At 43.4% G+C, this 22,670-nt stretch overlaps 2 protein-coding genes across 2 annotated transcripts in view; both read left to right on the top strand.

The window, feature by feature from the left end:
- Positions 1 to 480: 480 nt before the first annotated feature.
- On the top strand, positions 481 to 8,970 carry RWDD4 (RWD domain containing 4). Its single transcript, XM_060278733.1, has 6 exons — positions 481 to 641; positions 3,476 to 3,556; positions 4,292 to 4,401; positions 4,494 to 4,638; positions 5,079 to 5,196; positions 5,690 to 8,970. Exons 1-6 carry the CDS (start codon positions 618 to 620, stop codon positions 5,803 to 5,805), a joined length of 594 nt encoding a protein of 197 aa, XP_060134716.1. The 5' UTR covers positions 481 to 617; the 3' UTR covers positions 5,806 to 8,970.
- A 4,809-nt stretch (positions 8,971 to 13,779) lies between these two features.
- LOC118084041 (uncharacterized) overlaps positions 13,780 to 22,670 on the top strand; it is a 39,189-nt gene continuing 30,298 nt past the window's right edge. Inside the window, exons 1-5 of the mRNA XM_060278253.1 lie at positions 13,780 to 14,277; positions 18,813 to 18,875; positions 20,015 to 20,134; positions 21,730 to 21,807; positions 21,888 to 21,983. Of these exons, the coding sequence (XP_060134236.1) occupies positions 14,227 to 14,277; positions 18,813 to 18,875; positions 20,015 to 20,134; positions 21,730 to 21,807; positions 21,888 to 21,983 (408 nt within the window). The 5' untranslated portion in view covers positions 13,780 to 14,226. The remainder of the gene's footprint in view (positions 14,278 to 18,812; positions 18,876 to 20,014; positions 20,135 to 21,729; positions 21,808 to 21,887; positions 21,984 to 22,670) is intronic.

Genomic DNA, 22,670 nt, shown 5'->3' with positions numbered 1-22,670 from the left:
CAGCAGCAGCAGCAGCAGCAGCAGCAGCAGCAGCAGCAGCAGCAGCAGCAGCAGCAGCAGCAGCAGCAGCAGCAGCAGCAGCAGCAGCAGCAGCAGCAGCAGCAGCAGCCGCCGCCGCCCAAGGCCTGACTGAGGAAACCAGCAAACAAGCCGGGGGTGGGGGGTGCGAAACCAGCTGAGAGCGACGTCTCCAGCTGACCAATGAGCGCCGCGACTCATCAAGGGACGAAACCATTGGAGCGCGGTCAGGGGCGGGGCGGCGTTAGAGTTCGACGAGGAGCCAATGAGGACCAGGAAAGAGTAAGGGAACCGAGACAGAGGGCGTGTCTGAAAGAGCCTGGCCAATAGCCAGCCGGGAACAAGACGCGGTAGGGTAGACCCCCCCGTCCAATAGGAAGGGTGGTGAGAACGCGGGTGCCCTGGCCCCGCCTCCCCTTGTCATTTTCGGCGCACGCGCACGGGTAGACGGCTGTCGGGATCAGTCGGGGCTGCGTGGATCTCGCCCTGGGCTGCCAGTGGCACAGAGGAAGGCGTCGCGATCACCTGGGAGGAGGGACGGTGGGCAGTGAAAGGGTTGGTTGGGGGGGGTGGGGTCCTGTTTCCTCCGGTTTCGCGCCATGACGGCGAACGAAGACCAGGAGGTGAGTAAGGATTGAAAGGTTGGGTTTCCAGAGGCGTTTGGTGATGACGGGGAGAAGAAGGGCAGTTTCATCCGCTGCACAAGTAGAGAATCAACAGGCGAAGTTCTCCCCCTCTCCCCTCTGCCTCTCGGGGCAGGCGCGTCACCTGTTGCGCTTCTGCCTGCCGCAGCCAAAAGCTTTTCCAGGCAACATGGGCATAGCTCAGTTGCTTAGAGCAACGGTGCTGATAATGCCAAGGTTGCAATTTCGATCCCCATATGAGACAGTTGCATTTTCCTGGATTGCAGGGGGTTGCAGTAGATCAGGCATCCCCAAGCTCGGCCCTCCAGATGTTTTGGGACTACAACCCCCATCATCCCTAGTTAACAGGATCAGTGGTCAGGGATGATGGAATTGTAGTCCCAAAACGTCTGGAGGGCCGAGTTTGGGATGCCTGCAGTAGATGATCCTTGTGGTCCCTTCCAACTCTCCAGTTCTATGAACAGACCAGAGGTGGGCAGAATTTAGACTAGCACCCGCTGCTAGTCTGGATGTCTAAGTGATTTGCAGAAGGTCCGGAAGGTTTCCGGACTCTGAAGTGTCCTGACAATAGCAAGAACTACCGTGTTTCTCATATTATAAGACACGTCTTATATTTATTTTTTCCTCAAAAAAACACACTATGGCTTATTTTCAAGGGATGTCTTATTTTTTTCCTCCTCCTCCTGCCGCGGCCGGCATTGCTGCTGCTCCTATCACTATGTCTTATTTTCGGGGTATGGCTTATATTCCTTGAATGCTTAAAAATCCTGCTATGGCTTATTTTATGGGGATGCCTTAAAATATGAGAAACAGGGTATTAACCTGTCCTTCGCCATTGCCACAAAGTCTAAATTAGGCTGCTGGGGGCGGGGGGAAGAGATGTGTTGCTAGAGTGGGCAGAAGGGTCTTGCAAGTTTGGTTCAAATCCAAATCTCAAGTGCCAGAGCAGAGCTTATGTGCAGAGACATCCTGTTCCTTAATTCTGAACAGATTTGCCTTGCTAAACCACTATTTTGCACCTCCTTCTGTTTAGTGGTTCTCAGAGTCTTAGTGAAAAAACAAACTGAATCCCATAGGCCCACCCTACATTACAGAAGTTAGCATGCTTAAAAACCTCAGGATAATTTTGGTAATTTACTCACTACAGTTGTCAACACCAAGTAGGTAATACCCTGATTCAGTGGTTTTCAACCAGTGTGGCATGACACCATGGGGTGCTTTGAATGATGGCCATGGGTGCAACACTGGCATCTGTCTCTCTTTCCTCCCCTCATCCTCTGATGCCCTCTCGTGTCTCAGCCTCCCAAAGGCTTGCACAGCTGTTAGTTGTGGCAGACCTGGCTACAAGCTCCTCAGGCGAATGCTGCCTCTGGGGCTGGTCAGGGGGTGCTGGTTGCCAGGAGCTGAAGCAGCCTCAGAGTAAGCAAGCAAGCGGGCGAGGGAGGGAGGGAGACCAGCCAGCCTGTCCACCAACCCTTGCTGTTGGGAATGGACAGACAAGTCCCAGGCCTCTATGGGGCAGTGTGTGGAGGCACCTCTCTTTGGGGCGGGGGGGGGAGGGGAGCTCAGAGACCAGGGGCGGCAGTATTCGCTGCCCAGAGGACTCCCAAGGAGAGGAGGAGGCTGAGGGAACACTCCACAAGGGAGGATGTTCAAAAAGGTGAGAGGCTGCCTGCTCTGCATGCAAAGGGTGACATAGCTGGGCTTCTGAGCCCCACAGGGGTACCGCCGAAAGAATGTAGTTGCTCAAGGGAGCCGTGGACTCAAAAAGGTTGAAAACCTCTGCCCTGATTGAAAGTGGAAAGGGAGTATAACTTGGTGGGACCATAGCTTGCTGGTAGAGTATGCACACTCAGACCAGACACACACACCCCACATCTACATTCACAAAGACAACCCACCATCTTTACTTTTGCTACACAGTAGAAAACCCAGCAGTTATGTAAACACTGGATTTGGATCATAATTATTGTTGTATTCTTCATATTGAATAATTCTATCAATTCTATAGATAAATACAAATATCCAAATTTATCGGTTGTATATAATACCGTATGTATTTTCATGTTTTCTTTTCTTAACTTTGCCTTGGATTAAAAAAAAACTGCATTAGAGAGCATATGCCTAATGGAACTTTGGGCTTCTGTTTCTCAAAACAGCAGTCTCCCGGGCCACATAGTAAATTGGTTCTGAAGCAAGGGACACAGGGGAGACTTTCAAAGTAGCTTGAAATATGACACAAGGCACTATTGTCCATAAGTGGGGGGGGGATCAAAAAGTTACAGTGGTACCTCAGTTTAAGAACAGCCCTGTTTACGAACTATTCGGTTTATGAACTCAGCAAAACCGGAAGTAGTGTCTCAGTTTGCGAACTTAAGCTCGGTCTCGTTGATTGTAGTGCGCTTTGGATAATAATCCCTGTAGTTGAAAACATTGGTTCCTAAAAAATATTCATATTGTTTATCATCTTTCTTTTATTTCATACCCAACATAATACCACCTCTTCTAGGTTGGTGTTATCATTAGTAGTAGTAGTAGTAAACTCTTTTTTATTTAATGTTCTTTTTTTAAGAATTATTTTGAACTAAGATTGAAAGTGATGAAATTAATATCAGATATTAATACTTAAACAGATCGTACACAATTTAAATGGTTAAGAAGCAAATAGGAGTTCACCAAGACCACTACTGGCGAAGTATCTCTGGCCCTTTCCTGCAGCATTCCTCTTAGGACTATTTTGTGTTTTAAAGATTTGTGCAAATGTTCTCTTAAGGTTTTAAAAATATTAATAGTTTTCTTGTTCTTTTCTTCAGATGGAGCTAGAAGCATTACGTTCTATTTATGAAGGAGATGAGTGTTTTAGGGAACTTAGCCCCATTTCCTTTCAATATAGGGTGAGTTTGCATGAGGTTTTATTACAGAAAAGTAACCTTTGTTGACTTGAACTGAGTTCCAATTCTTCCAAGTCATATGCATGTTTCGGAGGTAGCTCATAGTTTTTACTGGTTTTTTTTATTGATTTATTGATTAATTGCATGCATTTACTGTGATTTAGCTATTTTACTCTGCTTTGGGATTATTTTATAGGAAAAGTGGGTAACAAATTTATTAAGAAAAAAGTACACCACTTGTCTAATACAGTTGTGAATGAAGGAATATTTAACTTTAAGCTTCAATAGCCAGATTCATTTTCATAGGATTGACAGCATGCAGTTTGTGAAGTCGAGCTTAGATTCATGCTGTTATCCAGCAATCTCATTTGATTTAAGCAATAATTATTTGAATTAAGAATAATTTGAATTAATAAATAAACAGTAATGATACTGTGTTTATTCAGAATGAGGAAAGTTACATACGGAGCAAATGTCTTTTTTATTATTGTTTCCTAATGGCAGCTACATGGATTCCTGTTAAGTAATATTTTACATTTGTATCAATTAGTGTTGCAGTCTTCTTATCTGAAGACTCAATTCTGTGGATGATGATGATGATAATAAAAATCAACAGTGAATGATCCTTGTTATAAAACAAATATATTTCAGTATTTTTTCCATTGATTTAAAAAATGGGTGGGGGAGAGATTTTTCTGGATTCTTCTTACACTGCCATGCTTTGTAAATATTTTCCAGATAGGTGAAAATGGAGACCCTAAAGCTTTCCTGATAGAAATATCATGGCCAGAAACATACCCTCAAACTGCTCCAGTCATCTCTATGGATGCATTCTTCAATAACTCTATGTAAGTAGTCCAGATTATAAGAAGTAGCTTTCCTTCTGGAATAGCCTTCTATTGCATCTATCCCTAAAAGGAAGTTCTATGATTTCTCCTAGAGCCTCCACCATAAAGCAAAGTATATTGAACAAATTAATGGAAGAAGTTGAAGTTAACCTTGGTACCTCTATGACATACACAATTTTTGAATATGCTAAAGATAATAAAGAGCTGTTCATGGAAAACCAACCTATTAATACTGCGGTAAGCTGATAACTTGTTTATATATCTCAAAATACTAGTGTTTCCCCCCCAAATATTAAGAAGTTAGTGCCAAACTGCCACATTTCTAGAAAAGCTTCACTTTCCTATAGTAAACTAGTAACTGTTTGCCTCAGGTACAAATCGGTATTCTGGATGTTGTTACTAAAATGGCTGAATTATCATACCTAGAATTGTATATTGTTCACTGGCTACAATATATAAAACTCCCATGTATTGTCAACAAGGATTATGATAAGTCACAACACTAATATACTTGTCTCATAATGAGCTTTCATAGCCAGTAAATGCAAAGTTTCCAGTGTAGAAAAGTATAGATGAAAATCTGAAGCTGTTGGATCTTTACTAGATGGGAACCCAAGGGATGAGAGAAAGTGCCAATAAATTACAGAAATATCTTATTAACAAATTATGTTTTTTAGACAGCTTTGAACAACTGCATCTCAACCGGACATCCAGATGCAGCACAAACTAGTAAGAAAAAAGAGAAAAAGGAACAATTGACCAAAACACAAAAACGAAAGTTAGCAGATAAAACAGGTGTGTATGGTGTAGTTCATGTGTTTTTGTTAGATTTTTTAAAAGATGCATTTTGTTATTGTATGAATTAGGAGATTTAACAAATATTTGTCAAAGTACAGGATTTTACCAATGTTTTATATTATGTTTATATTTTTAAATGTGCAGGATTTTTTGCTTTTTTGGGTGCTTTAATAATAAAATGTTTATGAAAGCTTTGGGTGTGTGTGTGTGTGTGTGTTCATACAGTTAATCTTTCAGTACAGTAGTTATTGAGTTGGCTCCCATAAAAAGATCAAACCATGGTTTGGCCCTATGAGAATGAACCCTGTATTCACGTCCTCCTTCCTTCCCACTCCCCTTATGAACCCCTTTTAATTCTTTAGTGTGTGGCTGCAAATAATAGTTTACATTTTGAATCTCGCAGCAAGCTGTGGTTTGCTGCAAACAAGGAAGCGATTAATTAAAATCTGAAATTTGAAAATTAACAGCTTGTTTGTGGTGTTTTGAATAGATCACAAAGGAGAGCTTCCTCGAGGATGGAATTGGGTTGATGTAATAAAGGTAACATACATCACAGTTGAAAATTATTTAATACATATATATTTAAGAGACTTCAGCATTGTCTAATCTGTTTCTCTCCCTTTCCCTTCTTTTTGTTAACCATTTTGGACATGGATGGCATTTGGATTCTCTTCTTGTCCTTATGTAGCATGTAAGTATTTCAGTCTTCCTGAATTGTTGTACTAGTTTTGAGATATCTTTAATTCCAAGATTATTTGGGATACTTTCCCCTTTTGATAAGTTTTTAGAGCACTTATCCTAAACATGAAAAGAAATCCTATTGATTTATGTCCACATATTTTTTAAACAAATTCAGAAGTATTGGCTAACCAGCCTACCACTTTCGTGAAAAGAATAGTAATTGTTAGAGCTTTTCAACCAAATCTGATGGTATAATATTGAATATGCAAGAAAGTGGAAATCAAAATATTGTGTGATGTTCCCAGAATTTGTAAATGTGTGATTAATACAGGTTAACTGTTTAGAAATAAGTTCAGTGCCCACATGTGGAATTGCCATCTCCCTTCATGCTTTCATTCTTCCGTTGTTGTAATTATGTTGTACACTAGCCTGCTTCACATATAACTTTAAACCAATGCCTAATTTCCCCCCTGTACTTCATCACACTGCATATTCACTTTTAAACTACAGCTAAGCTCACTATGGTATAAAGTGATATGCAAACAAGGCCATTGACTGTAGTGCTAAGCGATGGCTTCCATGTGTGAAGGAACTATCACAGAAGAATCACAACAAATAAAACTTTGTAGTAATCTAATGTTAATTAAAAAAACAATACTTTAAGGGCTGCCTAATAAGTGGTAAAACATGTCTACTGAGTTTCATTAAGGTTGCCACAAAGCATCTGATGAACTGCCCCAGGCCAAGACATAGCCTACCTTTTTGTTTCCATGCACTGAGATTCTGATCAGTGCTATAGTCCCAGGTTCGTACTTTCAGGGTTCCTTTTTTCACTCTATGTGTCTCCAACCCTTTCAGCAGCCTTTTGTATAAGCAGCTCTCTTCGTTTTGGCAGTAAATCTGGCAGTTACTGAATTTTGTGACATTCTAAATACTAGCAGTACCAGTCACAGATACCTGCCTTTAAGAAAGAAAAAGTTAACAGAAAATCTGCAGATTGGGGCCAAGAAAAATGGAAGCTTCTGAATATTTGAATCTTCTTTTCAGCTAAGCAAAACTGGCTCCAAGGATGATGAATAGGAGGACACTGATATAGGAAAACATCAACTTTTACTGCAACACTGTTTGGAATCAACTGCCATATTCTCTCTTTTTTCATTTACATTTTATAAAACGACAGTTCCTCACACATTGTAATCGGAAAAGGTGTGCTTACCTAGAGGGAAATGTTTTTTCTATCCATAATCACTTTCTTCATATCACATGTTTGCCTTTAAAGAAATTAGGCTGAAGATGGTCTCCTTCTATTTGGATGTCAACTATCAGGACTCTGAATATAACAATATGTAATTTGTTTTTATACTGTTTGACCCTGTACTAAATCATGCAAAACTGAAAGTGAATCATCTAATGCTCTAGCTGCTAGTCTTATTTTGTATTTCTTTCTTGCATAGCTGCTTCAGTGTTATTTCAAATACTATTCATTACTTATCCAGTTTTTCAGATGAAATCTACAATGACAGGCTAAATTTTGGAAAAATATTGGATCTTCCTGTACCGTGGTATTCTTTAAATGCATTTTTCAACCTAATCCCATAGGTCTCCTTCTAGCACAGCTTCCCAGCTGTAATATAGTCACGGTCCTAGAAAGCAAAACAGGATCGTGAGGTACAAAAGATAAGGTATCAACTTTTATTCCCATGGCAAATCTGCAGTTGCCTACCAGCCACTAATGATGCCCTTGCATTGGTACAGTCCCTGCATCGGTTATCAGCCCATGGCAAAGAACAAATGCACTCATATGATTGAGCCATTACACATGGTGTCCCATGTACAACTAGAGAGAGATGGCTCCACCTCTGCATGCTGCAGGGAGGTAGCAGTAGGCAGAAGCTACAACCACCAGACCTCCCTTCAGACAGGGATTAAATCTTCTGCCAATCCACAGCCTACAACAACAATACTTTTGCCAGGCAAACAAGAAGGGAAGAAAGGAGAACCATTCCATTGGCAACCCAATAGCCTAGTGAGCAGATCCATGGGCTCTGAGAATTGTGGGCCCTTGAACGAGATTTGCGATTTGCTCTGGGATCAGTGATCATGCACTGACAACTGTCGGAACACTCCACATAGCTTATATGTTGGTGTCTTCCATGGAGAGAAAAGAGTTTTTTGCTAATGGAGAAGTCAGAGGCAAGAAAGGAGGGACAGTATGGTAGGGAGCTCACAGCAGAAAGCATCAGGAGTTATCTGGTAGTTTGTTGGGATGGAGAACTGTAACATGAGACAGAATAGAATGAAGTCACTGCCTGCCACAGGAATTAGCATAAGTTAGACCCACAATGTGGCTTTTGTAGCTACCCAACAACCTATGCTATGACACACACCCTTTCCCCTAACCAGTGATGGCCAAACTTGGCCCTCCAGCTGTTTTGGGACTACAATTCCCATCATCCCTGACCACTGGTCCTGTTAGCTAGTGATGATAGGAGTTGAAGTCCCAAAACAGCTGGAGGGCCAAGTTTGGCAATCACTGCTCCAAACCATGTTTAGATGCAATTGGATAGACTAGGTGTGACCGTTTCATTTGGAGCTGCAACTTGGTGGAATGGGATAGCAGAAGCTTCATTGACATTGGGTTGCAAGTTCAATCTCTGGATGAAATATCCTAGCAGAAGAGGCTGGAAAAGAGCTGCATGTATAGACATTCTTGAGGCAGGGCAGTACTACAGCCAATGGGAGTCAACGGTTCATGAGCCGATAGCCCTATTTAAATATTTGCTTGCCTTGCATAGAAGTTGAGGTGTTTTAATCTTTTTTACAGTTGATTTTAATTAACTTTAAATGTGTTTAATGACTTTAACTGTTTTTGTTGATAATTTTAATAGTTCTTGTGAACTATTTAGAGGTTTTACTACAGTCAAGCAGTTTTTCAAATTTGGTTGAATAAATAAAATAAAGTTATGCCCCAGAATGCCATCATTTCTCCCAGCTCCTTTCACCCTGGCCATGAATCTTTTCCCATAAACCTTTGGTTGGTTGCCGGTAGCCACTGTAGAGGCAATGCCCCATTTGTACACACCCTTCTACTACCGTGTTTCCCCCTTTTTAATACGTAGTCAGAAAGTAAGCCATAGCAGGCTTTTAAAGCATTTGTTCAATATTAAACACCCCCTGAAAATAAGCCATACCTCCACGCAGCAGCGCCGCTCGCCTTGAGGCAGCGGGACCCAGCAGCAGCGCTGTCCTTGTCCTCCCGCTGCTGTTGCTGTTGCTGCTGCTGCTGGGCCAGGCGGAGGCGAGGCCGCTGCTCGCCCCTGGGGGCTGCATGGCCCAAGGCTGAGCGGCGGCGGGAGGCCCGCGGGCGCTTCTGCACGGCTGGAGTGACGGGCAGCGGCGGGAGCGCTGCTGGCCCCTTCCGCACCGCCGGAACATCGTGGGCTGCATGGCCCAAGGCAGAGCGGTGTTGCGCCACCGGGGCAACAGGCAGCGGCAGGAGCGCTGCTGGCCCCTTCCGCGCCGCCGGAGCGTCGTGGGCTGCATGGCCCAAGGCAGAGCGGTGTTGCGCCACCGGGGCAACAGGCGGCGGCGGGAGCGCTGCTGGCCCCTTCTGCGCCGCCGGAGCACCCGGCGAGGAGGCCTGCCTCCCCAGCGCCCGGAACCGGCGGCTGCAGAGCGGAGCGCTCTGCCGCGCCAAGCGCTCGGAGCGCCCAGCAGCGCCTTGCAGAGCGCCGAATGCTCAGAGCGCCGCAGCAGCCTGGCCTCTTCCTGCCTGCCATCCCACCGCCCGGAACCGGCAAGGAGGAGGAGAAAGGGGCATCTGGGAAGGAGTCGGGAGGGCCCTTGCTGCATGAGCCATGGGCACCCGGCTCCTTCCAAGCGCAGTGAACGCCGCGCCTCGCTTTGAGCAAGAGGCATGAAAGGGACGCGGCGACGAGGGTGATGGCTGCGCGGGCGGCGGCTGTGTCACGTCTCCCGGCGGCCATGGGGGCTCTCGGTGCTGCCTTGCCCGGGCCCCGCATTCCCCGGAGGCCGGCCTCATGCGGTGGGTGGAAGGCGCACGGGTGGCCTGTCTAAGGCCGGGCGGGATCCCTCAGCCCTCCTCATCCTCATGTGTTTATTTCGCGAAACACGCCCACCCCCAAAATAAAGCAGCAGGAACCTCGGGGCGGGGGGGTGGGGGGTGGGAGAAAGATTTTAAAAACCACGACAAAGGCATCACCGGGTGGAGCGCCGAGCCAGCGGCCTGGCCTCTTCCTGGCCATGCCGAGGAGGCCTGCCGCCCCACTGCCCAGAACCATAGGTACCATAAAAACATAATAAAAATAAGACATCCCCTGAAAATAAGACACCATGTGGTTTTTTGAGGGAAAAAAGTTATAAGACGGTGTCTTAAAAAGGGGGAAACACGGTACTTGATTTATTATTACATCAACACGTAACCAGGGTAAGTGGGTGGTATATAAATTCAATAAATACTACTACGACTACAACGACATGGAAAGCTAGTGAATTGTTGGGATGCACTTTGTTACTCTAGTTCAGCCATCCCCAAACTTCAGCCCTCCAGATGTTTTGGACTACAATTCCCATCTTCCCCAACCACTGGTCCTGTTAGCTAGGGATCATGGGAGTTGTAGGCCAAAACATCTGGAGGGCCGCAGTTTGGGGGTGCCTGCTCTAGCTAATGCTCCAGTGGCCACAGACCTCGTCAGGTCCTTAATTATGGGGGAATATTGAAATCCACAAGCCTTACTTGCTGAGTTCCTCCAGTTTCAGCCAAATCATCCCACCTCTTTTACAAGCATAACACATCCCAAGCTGTTTCCCAGTACAAATGAAACTCCTATTCGATCCAGAACCACAGTTATTTGACAGCAATGAATCTTACCTTTTATCAATGAAGTTACTGTTCTTCACTCATACACAAAGTTGATGGGCTAAATATAATTTGACTTATTATAATTATTATTATTTAAATGGGTAATTAGAATTCTGATATGACTGCAGTCCAAAACACACTGGGTGTACACTTCATTGAACTCAGAACTTCTAAGTAAACCTGCATAGAGTTCCACTGTATGAAAAACTGATGAAAAAATAACTACGTAGTACTAACACACCAGTACATTTTCTCTGTTGGAAAATGCATTTGTGGTAGTTTGTATTTTTCCTCTCAAAAGGTAGCACTGTACCCACCCTAAATGCTGGGCACCAATTTTTCCTGTTTGTTATTTTCTTCCTTTGGAAAAATAGGAGTTGTCATGTTTTCTTGTATATGTTAATGAATAAAGAGATGGATATAACCACCAAATGGGTAGATAAAATGGAATTTTGCATAGATGTGCCGTCTTGTATCTAAAAGTTCTCTTTACTGTATAAATAGTAATAGAGCCTTAATGCCATCTAATTTTTATTGTGGGGAGGGAGGGGTTTAAATAAATATATATTTATCTGCTGTGTTGTGTATTTGTTTGCATTTAGGCACTGTGCATACAGTGGGCCAAAGTTAAGCAGAAACTTCAGCTGTGGAGTTCAGCACATATTTCAGTCTGCTATTAAAATCTTTGTGACTTCAACCTGCTTCAGGTTGGCTGGGCAGCATTATGTGTTTCTGTAACAATATGCTACAAGACACATGAAGAGCCCTGTTGCAGCACAGCATCCTGTTCTCACAGTGACCAACTGGAAGGCTGCAAGCAGGACATGAGCACAAGATTGGGGGGGGGTGTTTCCCCCCCGGATGGAACTCACCAGAACTCAGTTCCAGCACCTCTCGGGTGGGCGCCATTGCCACTATAAGAGAACAAGGGAGGCGTTCATGGTGAGCACCTCTTATTCTAGAAAAATAACACTGGCAACCAAGCTCCCCCAACCTGTGATTCCCAGTAACATGCTGCCTCGAACAGTGTGGGCAGAACATAGCAGTCATGGAAGGGGGAAGGGGAGATACAGCAACAGCAGATGAGTTGGCATATAGCACACAGAATAAAAGAAATGCATGGGATGTCCTAGTGTTGAGGCTGTGAGCAAACTGGTGGATTGTTTCTGTTGTAAATAACCATTTCAAACAAGGAAAACTGATGAGAGCGGGGTAATTTTAGCAGAGAAAGACTGCTCCAGAAACAGTTTAGCCTGTTCCTCGTGTTCTCCCCAACCCCCTGCCACTGGAGAATCAATACTGTATAGGATCAAAAACCTGCCGTACATATCCTCCCAAATAAGTAAATTAAATAGCATGATCAACAGATTAGATCACAGGCCAAATTATATTTTGACAACTCCCACCTTTCTACAAATAGATGTTATATAATTTTGCGCCTCTTTAGAAGTTTAATGAGAGCCATCACAAAAAATAACAGGCTATGCAGGCACTCAGCTATGTAATTTTTAGGGCAGTGAATACCTACATAAATTGGGCCTTTTACACAAAAGTAATTTCTATGAAATGAATCCAGATATTAAACATCTGACATCATTGTCGTGAGCACCTGTACTTCTGCTGATGGGGGGACGGGACTCACATTTGAGACTGCCAGCTATGGAAAATAGAGTGCTTTTGTTTAATAGCTCCCCAAGGGAGAGGAAACTCAGTCGCTCGTTTATGCAGAGTAGAAATTTAGTTACCATGACAATTTATCTGAATAGACCAGTTGGGGGGGGGGGGGGGGAACAAACAAACCGGAATTGCTTGTCTCCTTTCTGATGCCACTTGACATGAAGTCAGAATTGGTAGGCTCTTGAAGGAAAATCTTGAAAGGTAGGATATCTGGATACTTCAGACACACCAGTTGATCTTTAGTTGCATGTTGCATTGTAGGGCATGCTCTGCTTCTGCACTTTCCTTGTAATTAAAATATCTTAAAATAGCCCACCCCAATGGTAATCTGGGCTGAGGCTAATGGAAGTTGTAGTCTCACTTCCCAGACCAATGTTGGGGTTGCACCAGCCTGGGAGGAAACTCTGATACCCTTTCCCTTACCAGATCATGGTGGGGGTAAGAGGTGCTGTACCAGTGGTGCTGTGGGTTAAACCACTGAGCCTAGGGCTTGCCGATCAGAAGGTTGGCGGTTCGAATCCCTGCAACAGGGTGAGCTCCTGTTGCTCAGTCCCTGTTCCTGCCAACCTAGCAGTTCGAAAGCACATTAAAGTGCAAGTAGATAAATAAGTACCGCTCTGGCGGGAAGGTAAATGGTGTTTCCGTGCTCTGCTCTGGTTCACCAGAAGCGGCTTAGTCATGCTGGCCACATGACCCAGAAGCTGTACGCTGGCTCCCTCGGCCAATAAAGCGAGATGAGCGCCACAACCCCAGAGTCGTTCGCGACTGGACCTAACAGTCAGGGGTCCCTTTACCTTTACCATTTAAGGTAAGTGGACCTGTAGTCTAAAACAACAGGAGGCTGCCTAAGAATATTATTGTCTTCTATAAAGCTGTACCATGTGTGTTAGGCAGGCTGTGGTCTAGGGGTCAACTATCCTGATGAGCCATTTCCACTCTACTGATTGGGAAACGATTGATTTTGTATAATTAATAAATTTGTTCATTGTTGCCTACCGGCAAAAAAACAACCACCTAACAAACTCCAGACAACTGGCCTAATTATTTTTCACAACAATTTGTATAGGAATCTGTTTTAAGCTAATTGTAAATGTAATAAAGTGAGATAATAAATAAAGGTAGAGATTCATGTCGAGTGCTGAACACATTCTTAGGAGCCCATTAATAATGTTCACCTATTTGGCTTGTTTTTTCTCTTTCCACTTTTTTCTTTGGCTTTGGAGCTGACTGTTCTAGCCAACAGCTCTTAAAAAGAGGCTAAAATCTGAATGGCAAGTCAAACAGGTTTTGCCACTGTATGTTGCTATGGGTTAGCGCTGCCTGGGAATCAGTAAACTTAATCACTTCCATACGCCAAGAGGAAGAGAAGGAACATAGCACTGAGGAGAGTGATGGGTTTTTTGTTTGCTATTTGGAAGAGTTTGCTGTGGGAGAGAAAATCCTACTACGCCATGGGTATTTTGTAAAGACATGTTATACTTCTCAAAGGCAAATGAAGGAAATGTGAAATTATAAGTTTGCGATTGGCTGATAATACTCTCAGTTACGCAGCAGTACCTGTAATGCAGCAGTACCTGTAATGACCTGCTGTCTTCTTACTAAAATTATAACTTTGGAAGGAAGCATAAGAAGATGTTTGGTTACCATATATGTTTTTGAGTACAACTAACTGATTCTTGGCTCAGGAGAGAGCTAAAACGATCTGCCAATACCCAAGAGGCAATGAAATAAAACTTTCCCCTAAACTGACTTTCTACATTTGCACATTAAACATCTGTGCAAAAACCATGTGGGCAGCTAACACAAAAGGAAATTTGTCTCAGAAGACTCTACATACAGTAAGTACCTTTTGAGTAAATCTTACATATTTTATTAAAACTGTAATTTAAAACTAGTTCTACTCTGTTAGTTTCTGTTCTAAAACTTTGTATTTCACCCTCACATTTTTGGAGGGGCTATCTGGGCTGTGTAAGAACCCCAGTGTTAAAAAGCATAGATGAAAAGATACCTAACCCTTGTATTATTTTGAACTAAAAACTGTCAGCAGATTTCTTTTTTATATATATTTTTTATTTATGGAATTTTATTTACAACATAACACAACCCCCACCCCCACCCCCAATACACAAATCCACCCTCATTAAACGTGAACATAACATACAGTGAACATAGCATACCGTGTTTCTCATATTATAAGACACATTTTATATTCATTTTTTCCTCAAAAAAACACACTATGGCTTATTTTCAAGGGATGTCTTATTTTTTAGCTCCTCCTCCTGCCGCGGCCGGCATTGCTGCTGTGCCTATCTCTATGTCTTATTTTCGGGGTATGGCTTATATTCCTTGAATGCTTTAAAATCCTGCTATGGCTTATTTTATGGGTATGTCTTAAAATATGAGAAACAGGGTACAACAATATAAACAACCAAATAAAAGACTTCCTTTATCCTGTGTCTGGCCTCCTTACTTACTACTTATAAACTGTTTCCTTTATGAATAATTATTAAAGTTTTTCTAATTATAACTTAAATATCCACAAAGTCTCCTGCAGACATTAGGGTATTCAAAACAAGTCCAGGTATGTATTTTAGGGCACTGTTTTGTGAAGCATTCTGTGCATTTTCCCCATGCTTTTCGAAACTCTTGTCTAGTGTGATCTCTAATTCCCTGTGTTAATCTAGCCAGTTCAATATACTCTAACAGTTTATCTTGTCCCATTCCTTTTTTGTTGGCACAGTTTCTTTTTTCCCAGTTTTTAGCAATTAGGATCCTTGCCGCTCCTGTGGCATAGAGGAATATTTTCTGATCTTCTCTTGCTATACCTGTGTCCATTATCCCTAGTAGAAAAGCCTCTGTATTTTTCATAAAGTTATACTTAAACATTTTTTTAATCTCATCATACACTGTGTTCCAGAAGCTTTGGATTTTTTCACAGGTCCACCACAGATTTCAACAAATTTTTAATATTGAAAGGTTATGATCTCCTTATCTAAACTGTTGCTTCAAAATAAATATGCTGTTGAATTTGTATGTTAGTTTTTATATTGTTAGAGGCCATATATACTCCCTCCTCTGTAACTTCGTTTCAATTTAAAAGTGCCCAGTCTTCCTGTTAAATTCTCAGAGATTAAGAAAGGGAGAATAGATGTAATGTATCATATTTACTTATTTACAACATTTTTATGCTGCTTATCAACAAAGTCATCTAGGTGTTTACAAAAGTAATGAATCAATAAAATACAAAATCACCATCAAATATCATCAGGACCAATTAAGAAATATCAATACAGCCAACATAAAACCATTAGAAGCTGGCATAAAATGTGCATGTGCCCTAGGCCCATGCAGACACAGAAGCAGGCTCAGCCTATTTTGCCGCCTGAGGTGAAATAGCAAGCGGCTGCCCAACACATGCACCACACACATGACCTTGCCTCTGGCCTTGCTAACCAGAGTTGCACGGCTGCAACTTCTGGATTTCAGCGAGATCCTGTGAGATCACGCGGAGACCTTCATGCACCAAAGCCACTTCTCACTTATCTGGTGGTACTGTATCAGTTTGCCCTGCCAGCAGCCCAGTGATCTCATCTGCACTTTAATTTTCAAAGGCCTGCCTGAATAAGGAGATCTTAGCCTGCAGGGGAAAGGGTAGCAAAGAGGGGAGCCAGTCTAACTTCTCTTGGGAGGGAATTCCACAATATGGAAGCGGCCACAGAAAAAGCTCTCTCTTGCGTCACTACCAACCATGATGGGATCAAGAGAAGATGCTCACCTGAGGATCTTAGCATCTTTGGGTAAGCTTTTATAGGGAGATACAATCTTTCAGAAGGCCTGGGCCCAAACCACATAGGGCTTTGTAGGTCATAACCAGCACTTTCAACTGTGCTCAGAAATGGACAAGTAGCCTGCAAAGTTGTTTAACAAAAGAGTAAAATTCTCCCTGTAACCTGCTCCATTCAATAATCTGGTTGCAGCCTTCTGGGCCAGCTAAAGTTTCTGAACACTTTCCTTTGGATTCGGAGTGTGGGGTGGTCCAAACACTTTACGTAGAAATTATATAAAGTACTAGCTGACCCGGCCACGCGTTGCTGTGGTTCTTTCCTGTGATCCCCCCACCCTGTCACGATCCATGACGTATCCTGCCCCTCCTCCCTCCACCCCGGCTCATCCCTGTGTTTCCGTAGGATACCCTTCCCTCTGTGTTCCCTGGGGAGTGTTGGCCCCTCCCCCCTGTATCTCCATACCTTGGCCCCCACCCTTCGAAAAGGAACTGTTAGGTTCTGGGTTCTATTTCCCAGCATGCACTTTTGTCTGAACCCTCTGTTGTTCCTGGGGAGTGTTGGCCCCTACCCCCGGTATCTTCCTACATTGGCCCCCGTCATTGGAGAAGGAGTTGTCAGTTTCTGGGTTCCCAGTATTTTCTTTTGTCTGAGCCCTCTGTTGTCCCCTCCCCCCTGTATCTCCATACATTGGCCCCTGCGAACGAATCGTGAACATTTCTATATATTTAGATTAAGGATAGGGGATGATGATGTGCCCTGGGACCCAGATAACTACTTAAAGAATCCCAACCCGGGGGGGGGGGATCAAATAGCGAAGCCCCATAGCCCCGTAGCAACAGACAGGCCCAGACAGAAGGAGGGGGGTCATATGGGCCACTTGGGGCGGGCCTCCGAATCTAAAGGGGCCCTCGGTCAGCATATTCACAATCAGTAAAATGAGAAAAGTAACAAAAGGGTTAAAAAAGGGCCACATTATCTACCTGGCCCGGGCAAGGGGAAGGTAGGGGATTGTAAATGGGGTGGGGGGTGGCCACTGCAAATATCTGAGGACTTAAACTGGGGAGAGAAAGTGAATGGTTTTTTAAATAAAAAAAACACAGAGGCTTACAATCAGTTGTTTCTCCTAAAATAAGACATACCCATAAAATAAGCCATAGCAGGATGTCTAAGCATTTGTGCAATATAAGCCATACCCCAAAAATAAGACATAGTTATAGGCGCAGTTCTGGAGGGCCCCAAGGAAGAGGCAAGGCTGGACGCGTAATAAAAAAAAGACATCCCTTGAAAATAAGCCAATGTGGGGTTTTTTTTAAGGAATAATAAATATAAGACGGTGTCTTATTTTTGGAGAAACACGGTAAAGCCTAAGTTAAAAGGGGCTTGACTGCCCTTACTTAAAATGGCCGCCGGAGCCTCGCATGTGACACAACGCCCACTAAATTATAAAGCGAAAACCCCTTGCTGTGCCCCCAAGTGCGTGTTAGGAGAAATGATGAACGACTGCCTAATGCTGCCAGGCGTTTATTAATGCAGCCGCCGGGAGAGGCTTTGGGCTTGGGGTGGAATAGCTATTTTGGTGGTTGCAAGGCCTCCTGTTTTACAGGATCTCATGGCAGAGGCGGGGTTTGTGGGTGTGGTGTGTTGTTGTGCGTAATCCCTGTGACTGGCCCCATGTGTCCCGATCCATGATCTATTCAGTTTGTGTCCCCCCCTCCATGACCGGCGTATCTCAGGACGTTTTGAAGGATGGTATTTATTTTTGTCTTATGGATTCTGGGGGGGGGGGGTAGTGGTGCTAAATTGTAAAGTAAAAACCCCTTGCTGTGCCCCCAAGTGCGTTGATGTGGGTTATCTACCCCCCCACCCTACGTCAGCCCATGACCTATTTGGGCTCCTCCTCCCCCCACCTCCCACCACCTCCCACCCAGGGCTCCATTTGGGATAGTATTTAATGGTTGGTTTTTTGGTGGGGTTTTTTGGGGGGGGGTTAGTGGTGCTAAATGGTAAAGTAAAAACCCCTTGCCATGCCCCCAAGTGTGTTGTTGTGGGTTCCCCCCCCCCGGGCCTGTCAGGGGCCTACATTAAACAAAGGCCTAATGGCCGCCTTGGGGATTTTCACTTGCTTGGTTGATGATGATGTCATTTGGTTTGTGGGTGTGGCTTAGATTTCACAGGAAGGGAGGGGGTGGAGGAGGGTACTACGCCACTTGAGGGCGCTGTTTGACTTGGTGGAAAAGCAGGTCTGTACCTAGGCAGGTGTGCGATTTGAGGGATTTTTGCCCCCAACAACGCTCTAGGAGTGGCCTGGATCGTTGTGTCAAATTTCAGGACGATCGGTCAAGCGGTTACGGAGAAAAGTGTCGAACGGAATTTCACGATTTTTACATTTTTATATATATAGATTATTTTGTTATGCATTTTGTATACAGATACAGATTCATTTTTATAAAATTGGTACACACCATTTCCAGAGCCTATGTAGACTTTTCTAGTCTTGCAACAACAGACATTATTTTTATCTGGCTTTGGTTGAATGTATAGTTTGCAAAATTGAGGCACAGCAAAATTTTATGCTGTATTTCCTACAGGGTGAAAAAGAAACAATTGTTTTACCTTCAATTCATAAGAAACGATTGGATAAAATTGTGACTGTAAGTATTTTAACAGTAATGCACTTTTCATTATGTGTGGTGGAGTTCTAGCCCTGCTTACTTGAAAGTAAATTGCACTGTGGTGAGTGAGGTTTACTCCCTAATCAAGTTTCTTTAGGAATCACAACCTAAGTTTCTATCACTGTTGATTAGCATGTAACTTGATGCTCCTCCAGACAACCTATTTATTCAGCATTCATCCACATTTGCTTGCACAAAGCATATGTGGTGGTTAGACTTTTTCCAATCTAATTAAGCATTCCTCTTGATTTGTTTATTGGGGGGTAGTTATGAGCATTCTTCCTGATTTGTTTTGTAGCATCTTTACACATATTTCCATTCATCCTTTGTACATTCCACATTTTTACAGTAAATACATTTCCTCATCACTTTCCATAGTGCAAAATATCTGGTTTTCTTTTTAAGTGGATTTGTTGTGCTAGGGCAACAGAGCATTTAAATCCACTTTAATTGTACAAACCTAACATCCAGTATGGGACCCAGGTGGCGCTGTGGTTAAACCACTGAGCCTAGGGCTTGCTGATCAGAAGGTCGGCGGTTCGAATCCCTGTGACGGGGTGAGCTCCCGTTGCTTGGTCCCAGCTCCTGCCAACCTAGCAGTTCGAAAGCATGTCAAAAATGCAAGTAGATAAATAGGAACCGCTACAGCGGGAAGGTAAACGGCGTTTCCATGTGCTGCTCTGGTTTGCCAGAAGCGGCTTTGTCATGCTGGCCACATGACCTGGAAGCTATACGCCGGCTCCCTCGGCCAATAATGCGAGATGAGCGCGCAACCCCAGAGTCGGTCACGACTGGACCTAATGGTCAGGGGTCCCTTTACCTTTTTAACATCCAGTATACGACTGAACCCTTCCCACAATAAAGTGTCAGTCTGAGGACATCATCGGTTAGCTTGTGGAATATTAAGAATAGCTGGGTAATCAAATAAAATATTTTTAAAGTACATACGGTAGTGCTTTAATATAATTATTTAATTTGTATTGTCGTTTTTATTTTGTATTTTTGTATTTTTATGCTGGGAACTGCCCTGAGATCTTTGGATGAAATGTAATAATGAAATGGAATGAAATGAAAGGGATTATACCAAGCCTGCCACATGGATTTACTTTTCTTTTTAGCCTTCCAGTAATTTGCATAGCCGAGGACACTCTAAAAGCCTCCAAGGATTGTTCTTCTCCCCACAGATGTCACATTCACAGAAACATGTGTGCAAGGATATTTGCTCAAAATGGACTGGGGTGAGTTACTTTTTCTGCCTTGATGGTGAGGTGAATGAGGTGCTGTGTATTCCCCAAGCATGAATGGTTTAATAACCTAAGGAATAGCTTAATCCTAAAACATGCAAAGAAAAGCCTTGTTGCCATACACTGATGCAGACATATGTTTAAAGGAAGTTGAAATCAAAGGAGAACCAATAACTTTCCTGCTTTTTAAATAGAAGTACTATTAATAGAAGTACTATTAATCATAAGGGACCCGGGTGGCGCTGTGGGTTAAACCACTGAGCCTAGGGCTTGCCGATCAGAAGGTTGGCAGTTCGAATCCCCACGACGGAGTGAGCTCCTGTGGCTCGGTCCCAGCTCCTGCCAACCTAGCAGTTCCAAAGCACCTCAAAATGCAAGTAGATAAATAGGTACCGCTACAGCGGGAAGGTAAACAGCATTTCCGTGTGCTGCTTTGGTTCGTCAGAAGCGGCTTAGTCATGCTGGCCACATGACCTGGAAGCTGTACGCCGGCTCCCTCAGCCAATAACGCGAGATGAGCGCCGCAACCCCAGAGTCGGTCATGACTGGGCCTAATGGTCAGAGGTCCCTTTACCTTTACTATTAATCATTAGGAACTCTGGTTTCAGCATGGGTATCATTAATCCCAGGGAAGCTAAGAATCACTGTTAGAAAATATATTTCTTCCCATTTATGTGAACAGAACCCTCACTATAGCTCAGTCGCTAGAGCATGAGACTCTTAATGGGTTTGAGCCCAATGTAGGGCAAAAGGATTCCTGCATAGGGTTGGACTAGCAGACCCTCCAAGTGTCCCTATTTCCCTGATTTAGAGAAGCTATCCCAGTTTCTGATTTGATCCTGGAATGTCCCACTTTTCCTTAGGATGTCCCTGTTTCATTGGAGAAATGTTGGAGGGCATGGAGTTATCCAACCCCCGAGCCGTCTGAAGGCAAACTTGTATAGGGAAGGTTTTTTTTTAATGTTTAGTGTTTTATTATGTTTTATATATGTTGGAAGCTGCCTAGAGTGGCTGGGGCAACCCTGTAAGCTGTGTGGGGTATAAACAGTAAAATTATCATTATGGAATGGGACGTCCCTATTTTCATCAGAGAAATGTTGGAGGGTGTAGACTAGTTGACCCTTGTGGTCCCTTCCAACTCTATAGGTCAATGATACTACAAGTAAAATTTCACATGATGTATACAGTATATTCATCAGCTGTGTTCTCATGTGGACCCGTGGGGCAATAAAAAGAAATTTTTGTGGGGTCAAAACATTATTGAAAGACTCACAAATTTTGGCCCATTTACATCTCTCTGGCCACATCTGTACTGCACATTTAAAGAAGTATCATACCTCTTCAAGCAGCCATGTCTTTCCCAAAAGGATTCTAGGAAGTGTAGTTTGTTAAGGGTACTGAGAGTTTTAGGAGACCCCAACTCCTTACAGAGTTACAATTCCCCAAGTACCTTGGGAATAGGCATTGATTGTTAAACTACACTAGAAATCAGCTCTGTAAGGGGAAGAGCAGTCATTTAAAGTAATACCTCATCATCAGTAAATTCGCTCATTTACCATTTTTATATTATATTATTAAATTACTTTTAGAAACAAAAATGTCATTGGCATGTACCATACATGAAAATAACTGAAGAAACAGACATGCAAGTGAGAAAACACTTAAAGGTAGGTAATTACTTGCCTTTAAATTTTTTGAAAGGGGTGGAAAACAAAATGTCCCTAACATTTGCTTTGTTTCTCACTAGCACTGCACGTCTTTCCATTTTGCTAAAACCCAGAGACACACATCAGAGGATAAAAGTCAATCACATGTGAGAAACCCAGAGATGTTTATTCTAAGGGTAAGACACAAATCACCAGATGGTGATAATGATAAGGATTTTTGTTATTTATATGCCGCCCATCTGACTGGGTTGCCCCAGTCAGTCTAGGCTGCTCCCAACAAAGTATTAAAAACACAATAAAACATCAGTTAAAAACTTCCCTGAACAGGGCCGCTGTTTAGACATCTTCTAAAAGTCAAATTGTTGTTTGACTTCTGACGGGAGGGCGTTCCTGTGCGGTGTCAGGAGACGGTCCCCGGCATAGCCTGGTGTGAGACTGTGCTGGCCTGTGCAGCATCTCACAACACTGCACGGGTTGTTGCAGCCTTCCACTAGGATGTTTCTATAATTTTATTATTCTGCAGTGCCAGGTGATGCCAATAACAGATATTGTATTGGTCTCTCCTCTCCCTATGCATGCTGTCCATGTATGATCAAGATCCTTGCAGAGGACAATGTTGTTGGACTACAACTCTCATCATCCATGGTCATTATTCATGCTGGCTGGGGCGGATGAGAGTTGGAGTCAAACAACATCTGGAGGGCATCATGTCTGCTAACCCTGGTGTAATGTGAAGCATTTTAAAATTAGGTAGTTTTAAAATCAACAAAGCATGATATAAGCCTCTTTTTCCAATCTTGCATCTCTTATATGTACTACTGCTGCAGACGTCAATGGGCATTTTGTGTGTATATGAGATACAG

The sequence above is a fragment of the Zootoca vivipara genome, chromosome 9 (genome assembly GCF_963506605.1).
Source record: "Zootoca vivipara chromosome 9, rZooViv1.1, whole genome shotgun sequence".
In the NCBI taxonomy this organism is placed as follows: Eukaryota; Metazoa; Chordata; class Lepidosauria; order Squamata; family Lacertidae; genus Zootoca; species Zootoca vivipara.
This window is presented reverse-complemented; position numbering and strand designations above follow the sequence as displayed.